Raw genomic sequence first — 7,959 nt, forward strand, 5'->3', positions numbered from 1 at the left:
GCTTCCCAGACAAAAACAACAACAACAACAAAAAACCCACAAACAAACAAAAACAAACTCAAGAAATTCATTACAACGAAACCAATGCTGCAGAAAATATTAAGGGACCTGTTGTAAATAGAACAAAGGGGGAAAATCTAGTAAAAGAGGAATGTAGATTTAATGAACAAAATGGCAATAAACAACTACATATTAATAATAACCTTAATTGGAAATGGATTAAATGCTTCAATCAAAAGACATAGGGTAGCTGCATGGATAAGAAATCAAGACTCACACTTGTGCTCTCTACATGAGACCCACCTCAAAACAAAAGATACATAGACTGAAAGTAAAGGGATGAAAAAAATATTTCATGCAAATGAAATAAAAAGCTAAGGTAGCAATACTTACTTATATCTGACAAAATAGACTTTAAAACAAAGGGATTAAGATGATCACTACATAATGATAAAGGGAGCAATCCAAAAGAAAGATATAATGATTATAAATATTTCTGCACCTAATATAGGAGCACCTAAATTTATAAAGCAGATTTTGATGGACATAAAGGGTAAGATCAACAGCAACAGTAGGGGATTTCAATAACCCACTAACATCAATGGATAGATCCTCAAGAAAAAAAAATTAACAAAGAAACAACAGCCTTAAATGACACACTAGATCAACTGGATTTAATAGATATCTTCAGAACCTTGCACCATAAAGCAGAATATATATGTATTTTTAAGTGCTCATGGTGCATTCTCTAGAATAGACCACATGTTAGGACACAAAACAAGTCTCAATAAATTTAAGAAGATTGAAATCATATCTAACATCTTCTCTGATCACAACAGCATTAAACTAAAAATCAACTACAATAGAAAAACTGAAAAACATTCAAACACTTGGAAATTAATTAGCATGTTATTAATAACAAATGGGTTAATAATGAGATTAACTAAGAAATGAAAAATTTCTTTGAAACAAATAAAAATGAACATACAATAAATCATAATTTATAGGACATAGCAAAAGCATTCCTGAGAAGGAAGTTCATAGCATTACAGGCATACCTTAAGAAGCAAGGAAAAGCTAAAATAAACAACCCTGCATTTAAAAGAACTAGAAAAAGAACAGCAAATAAAACCCAGAGAAAGTTGAAGAAAGGAAATAATAAAGATCAGAGCAGAAATAAATGACATAGAGGGTAAAAAAACAATACAGAATATCAATGAAACTAAGAGCTGGTTCTTAAAAAGGTAAACAAAATTGGTGAGCCTTTAACCAGACTCATCAAGGAAAAAAGAGAGAGGACTCCAATAAATAAAATTAGAAATGAGAGTGGAGAAGTAATACCTGACACAGCAGAAATACAAAGGATTGTAAGAAAATACTATTAAGAACTATATGCCAAAAAATTAGACTAATGAGGTGAAATGGACAAATTCCTTGAAACATATAATCTCTCAAAAATCAATCTGGAAGAATCAGAAAATCTCAACAGACCAATTACAACAAAAGAGATAGAAACAATTAGTAAAAAACTCCCAGGAAACAACAAGCCCTGGGTCAGATGACTTCACAGGTCGATTCTACAAAATATTCAAAGAAGAACTAACTCCTATACTTCTCAAGCTATTTCAAAAAATTTAAAAGAAGGGAAGACTTCCAAGCTTCTTTTATGAGGTGAGCATAATCCTCATTTCAAAACCAGGCAAAGACAATACAAAGAAAGAGAACTATAGACCTATATCCCTGATGAATTTAGATGCAAAAATTCTTAACGAAACAGCACCTTTTTGCCTCATTCTTCGAAGATCAAGCTGAGGTGAAGAGGGAACATGCAAAGCAGTTCCTAAGATACCTGAAAAGACGTGAGGGTAAGATCTGCCTTCCAGTGATTCAAAGACCTAATATAGATAATTGGGGAATTGGTGTACAAGCTCTAGAGACTGCTCTGGAGTTGGAGAACAAGTTAACCAAGCTGCTGGAAGACCTGAAGTCGGTGGCTTTTGCCAACAGTGAAACTGATCTCTTATGCTTCATGGGAAAGTACCTGGATAAGCAGAAGAGGAACACAAACTATCTGAACCTTCAGATTATGTATCATAAGACCCAGGAAGAAAAGCAGGCCCAGGAAGAAGACATATTTAAAAAGCCTGCTGAAGTGTCAGGTAAAAAGTCTTAACATCTGAAGATCAGAAAACAAGTCTTCCTGTTGTGGGTCCCAAGATCAGCTGCTTAAGAATCTTCATCTCCATTTAACAGAAGATTGCTTTCCTTCACTGTTGTGTGTACAAATAAATCTGTCTTTGCATTACAAAAAAAAATCCAGCAATACATGAAAATAAATCATACATCATGATCAAGTGGGATTTATTCTGGGGAGGCAAGGCTGGTACAGTATTCACAAATGATTTGATTTGATTCATCATATAAACAAAAGGAAGGAGAAAACTCACAAGATAATATCAATAGATACAGAAATAGCATTTGATAAAATTCAGCACCCATTTATGATTAGAACTGTTAGCAAAGTGGGAAGACATTTGATAAAGGTCATCTATGACAAACCCACAGTCAGCATCATACTAAATGGGCAAAAAATAAAAACAATCCCTTTAAGATCAGAAAGAAGGCAGGTTTGCCTCCTTTCACCATTCTTAATCAACATAGTTCTGAAAGTCTTAGACAGAGCAATCAGACAAGAAGAAATAAAAGACATCCAATTTGGAAAAGAAGAAGTAAAACTATCATTATTTGCTGATGACATGATACTGTACATAGAAAACTCTAAATTCTCAGTCTAAAACCTACTGGACCTGATAAATAAATTCAGCAAGTTGGCAGGATATAAAATTAATATTCAGAAATTAGAGGCATTTTTATACACCAACAATGAACTGTCTGAAAGAGAAATTAAGGAAACAATCCCCTTCACTATTGTAACAAAAGAAGTAAAGTACCTTGGAGTCAATTTAACCAAGGAGGATAAAGACTTGTACTTGGAAAATTATAAAACATTGATAGAAGAAATCAAGGAAGATACAAACAAATGGAAGCATATACTGTGTTCATGGATAGGAAGAATAAACATCATTAAAATGTCTATATTACCCAAAGCAATTTATAAATTCAATGCAATACCAATAAAAATACTAATGACATACTTCAAAGATATAGAAAAAATATTCCAAAAATTTATATGGAATCAAAAAATAACATGAATGGCCTCAGCAATCTTGAAAAAGAAGAATAAAGTGTGTGGTATCACATTTCCTAATATCAAGTTATACTACAAGGCCATTGTACTTAAAACAGCGTGGTACTGCTATAAGAACAGGCATAAAGATCAATGGAACAGAACAGAGAACCCCAAAATAAAACCACACTTTTATGGACAATTGATATTTGAGAAAGGAGGTAAGAGCATACAATTGGGTAAAAACAGTCTCTTTAATTAGTGGTGTTGGGAAAATTGGATAGCTACCTGCAAAAAAATGAAACTAGGCCACCAACTTACACCATTCACAAAAATAAACTCAAAATGGATAAAAGACCTAAATGTAAGTTGTGAAACTTTAATCATCTTCGAAGAAAACCTAGGCCATAAGCTCTCTGACATCTCTCGTAGCAATGTATTTGCTGATTTATCTCCATGGGCAACTGAAATAAAGGACAGGATGAACAAATGGGATTATATCAAGCTAAAAAGCTTTTGCACTGCTAAAGACAATATGAACAAAATAAAAAGACAAACCACACAATGGGAGAACATATTCGACAATACATCTGATAAGAGGTTAATAACTAAAATTCATAAAGAACTTCTAAAACTCAATACCAAGAAGATAAAAAATTCAATCAAAAAATGGGCAAAAGAAATGAATAGACACTTCTCCAAAGAGGACATACAAATGGCCAATAGGCAGATGAAAAAATGTTCAACATCACTAGTCATTAGAGAAATGCAAATTAAAACCACAATGAGCTACCACCTCACACCTGTCAGAATGGCACTCATTAACAAAACAAACATAATAAGTGTTGGCGAGGATGTGGAGAAAAGGGAGCCCTCCTGCACTGCTGGTGGGAATGCAGACTGGTGCAGCCACTGTGGAAAACAGTATGGAGATTCCTCAAAAATTAAAAATGGAACTGCCTTTTGACCCAGCCATCCCACTCTTAGGAATATATCCCAAGAACACCACATCACTGATTCAAGAGAAGAAATGCACCCCCAATTTATGGCAGCATTGTTTATAATAGGCAAGATCTGGAAACAACCCAAGTGTTTCTTAGTTTATGAGTGGATTAAAAAGCAGTGGTACATATATACAATGCAATGAAAAAGAGGGAAATCTTACCTTTTGCAACAACATGGATAGACCTTGAAAGTATTATGCTAAGTGAAATAAGCCAGGAGAAAGAAAACTATCATATGACCTCACTCATTTGAGGAGTCTAATGAACGAATTGTACTGAGGAATGGAATAGAGGCAGAAGCAGGAACAAAGGGATCAGAGGGAAAGCAGACATTGGGAAAGGGGATGAGATCAGAGAAGGGAAAGAGATTAGTGAAATTGTATTGATACATAGCAGTGTTATAGAGAGGAGGAAAGCAAATCCTGAAGGAAAAGGTGATGTCCTTGGGGGGAGGTGGGTAAGGGGGAAGTTGAGGGGAACGGGGGTGTGGAGGGAGTTATATTTGGGGGACACTTGAAGCTATATAAACACAATAAATTAAAATCAATGAAAAAAAAGTTCTTCATTTCCTCCTGAAAAATAGCAGCTGCTGCTTCTTATATAAGGGGAATGGTTTAGTCTGTATCTTTGTGTAGGATTTCATCCTTTTTCCTAACTCATTTTCTCCTCTCCCCATTTTTGGTGGGATGAAAACAGTGTCCAGATTCCTAATAGTTTTGATTCTACATAGAAAACTCCCCTGATTCATAGTGGCCATGGGCATCCATGGCCTTTTTATCCTAGCCATAAACTTTCAATATGGCTTTATGTCACCATTTTACAGTTTAATATTTCTATGCAAAACCTCCCTATATCTCTATTTTAAAAGTCTCTATGTTCTGGTTCCTAGCCAGGTAGCTCAGCTGGTTGGACCATCATCCCAATTGTGGTGTGATCCCCAGTCAGGGCACATACAAGAATAAAGCAATGTTCCGTAAAAAATTAGAACAAAGCAATGGTTTTTATTCTCTCTCTCTAAAATAAATCATTAGCTTTTTATTTTTATTTTTGAGGTCTGTTTTAATAGCTTAGATTAGTGTTTACCTCACATTAAAAAATACAATAAAAAATTTAGTGGCTGTGAGACAAATAAAATGCCCAGGAAGAAAATTAAAATTGTGCAAAATCTATGTGAAGAAAATGTTAAATCCCTGAAAGACATAAAGAAAAAATTAAAAATTTGGAATGGCATATTCTGTTCTTGAGTAGAATGATTCTAAATTTATTGTGAGACCAACAGAAATACCACTGGGATATTTTTAGAACTATATAAGCTGATTTTCAAGTTCATGGACAAAATAACTGTGAAAGAATAAGCTAGAAAATTTGAAGAGAAAAACTAATTGGGGGATATTAAATACATTAATGATATAAATCCACAGTAATTAAAACATCATGGCATGAGAGAAGAAATAATAAAACAGATAAATATATTACACAAAGACCCTGAAAACTGATCCAATGATATAAAGATCTAATATGTGAAAAAAACCAACAGTCTATATTAGTGAGGAAATATGGGTTATTAAGTGAATTATACTGAACATTTGGATATTTATCAGGGAAAATATTATATGGGATTCTTACCACCTCCTTTTATTAAAATTGGTACCAAACAGATTCAAGATTAAGTGTATAGAAGGTTATCAACAAAGATACGGAATGAGGATTTTCAACTAACCTTGGTAGAAGGAAGGTCTTTTTAAGCATGGCAGAATAATCAGAAAAGAAAATATGGACAAATTAATAAATTTAATTACAAAATAATAAAATATTTCTGATAAAATTTCTTGTGCTATTTAAAAGTAAATTATGAGTTTTTATGCTTACATATTACTTTATCTAAATAAATATTTCTATACCTGTTAAAATAATAATGTAGATGGTTAGAAAGAGATTTTATTACTTCCTCAACTAAACACTGACTATTTGAACCAAAAGACTATTCTCTGTCCCTGGCCAATTTACTCAGGGGTAGAACATTGCCCAGTGTGTGGATGTCCTGTATTCAGTTCTTGGTCAGGAGACACAAGAGAAGCGACCATATGCTTCTCTACCCCTCCCCTTGTCCCTTCTCTCTCTCTTCCCCTCCCACAGCCATAGATAGATTGGTTATAGAGAGTTGGCTCAGCAGAGTTGCCTCAGCTGCTAAAAATAACTTAGTTGCCAAGCAATGGCCCTAGATGGGCAGAGCATTGCCCTTGCTGAGTTAATCCTGGCATGGGCCGCATGTGGAGTCTGTTTCGCTGTCTCCCTTTCTCTCACTTAGAAGAATAAGAATAAGAATAAGAATAAGAATAAGAAGAAGAAGAAGAAGAAGAAGAAGAAGACTACCCTTGTGTTTGATATAATTGAGTTTTATTCTATTTTATATATTTTTTGTGTTTTGTTTGTTTTTAGACAAAGCACTCAAAAAGTGTATAGCTTCTTAAATATTGGTGTTGTAAACATAAAGTCTATGATGATGTTATCTTGTGGGGAAATGGCATCTTTGGGTTTCTGTGATGATTCAGTAAATCTTGTAAAGTTTCTATAGCCAATAGGAAGAGAGAGCTCTTGGACACTCAGTTTGATGCTCACTCATTCAGTCATTCTGTAATGTCTTCAACAAATATTTACTGCATGTCTTACTGTGTAGATGTTGCTAAGAATAGAGAAGATTGTCATGCTCTCTGACTTCATGGAACTTACAGACTCTCAGAAAAGAGACGAAGATTTGTCTTTGAGTCAAAGGCAAATATTTAAGTTGGTAGTATATTTGACAAAAAGTAAATTGACTGGGTCTATTTAACATCAGCTTGTTATTCCCAATACATGATTGGAACCAAGATACTAATCACTCATTAGTTATTTTTGAAGAATTGGCAGTTGAAAGTGGCCAATCAACACATGCTATTGTTTAAATATATTCTTATAAACAGTTTCCTAATTTCTGGATTGGATAATAATTTTATGAGTTGCTAATGATTTTTTATTCATTGCTTATTGCAACAACGATAATGTTTTTGTTTAATTAGAGTGGCAAATTTAGTATGATGTATTATCAAATTCATCTCTCCATCTATTTTTTGTGGTGATATTACTAGATGAGGTGAAGAAAATTATTTAGCCCATTTATTTTGGGGTTCTGGCTTCTTTTAGCATCATATATAAGTTGTTTGTTATTTGATTACAGTATTTATTAGGGTTAGTTAGGTGGGACACTCTTAAACTAACCTGATTGCATACATCTACAGTTTCTTCTTTACAATAACTGGTTCATATTTTTTGGTCGTTGAGAGATATCCAGCTAACTTTGCATAGACAATTCAAATGCTTTTCCTAGTTTCCTGACACCTATATACTTTCTCAGCAGCTTCTTCTTGGAACTTTAAAGTACCCTAATAAGTGGTTCAAAGTTGAGTCAGGTACTGGTTAGCATTTTTAAAGCAGAATGCTAGCCTGGTTATGTGTCCTGGTTTCCATACAAATAAATCAACCATAGATCGTAAAACTTAACCTATAATAACAATCACTAATATTTAATAAATTGCCAACTGGTTTGAAAACTTGTTCAAATATTTTGTATCACCCATAAAAACCACTGTAATAAACTTAGTTATAAAAATCACATAATACATAATTATTAACATCATCATATTTATTTGTCCTCTCATTCTCTCTTTTTGTAAAAAAAATTTTTTGTTTGAGAAACAACTTTCCAGTGGCATTTCCTATTCTGAATTGTAA

General features: G+C 33.5%; 1 protein-coding gene across 1 annotated transcript; it reads left to right on the forward strand.

Moving 5' to 3' along the window:
• The first annotated feature begins 1,753 nt into the window (after positions 1-1,753).
• LOC136377181 (ferritin, heavy subunit-like) lies at positions 1,754-2,173 on the forward strand. The gene has a single exon (XM_066343680.1). The coding sequence runs from the start codon at positions 1,754-1,756 to the stop codon at positions 2,171-2,173; it is 420 nt and encodes a 139-aa protein (XP_066199777.1).
• The last annotated feature ends 5,786 nt before the right edge of the window (positions 2,174-7,959 follow it).

Source organism: Saccopteryx leptura, chromosome 6 (assembly GCF_036850995.1).
Source record: "Saccopteryx leptura isolate mSacLep1 chromosome 6, mSacLep1_pri_phased_curated, whole genome shotgun sequence".
NCBI classification, from domain to species: Eukaryota; Metazoa; Chordata; class Mammalia; order Chiroptera; family Emballonuridae; genus Saccopteryx; species Saccopteryx leptura.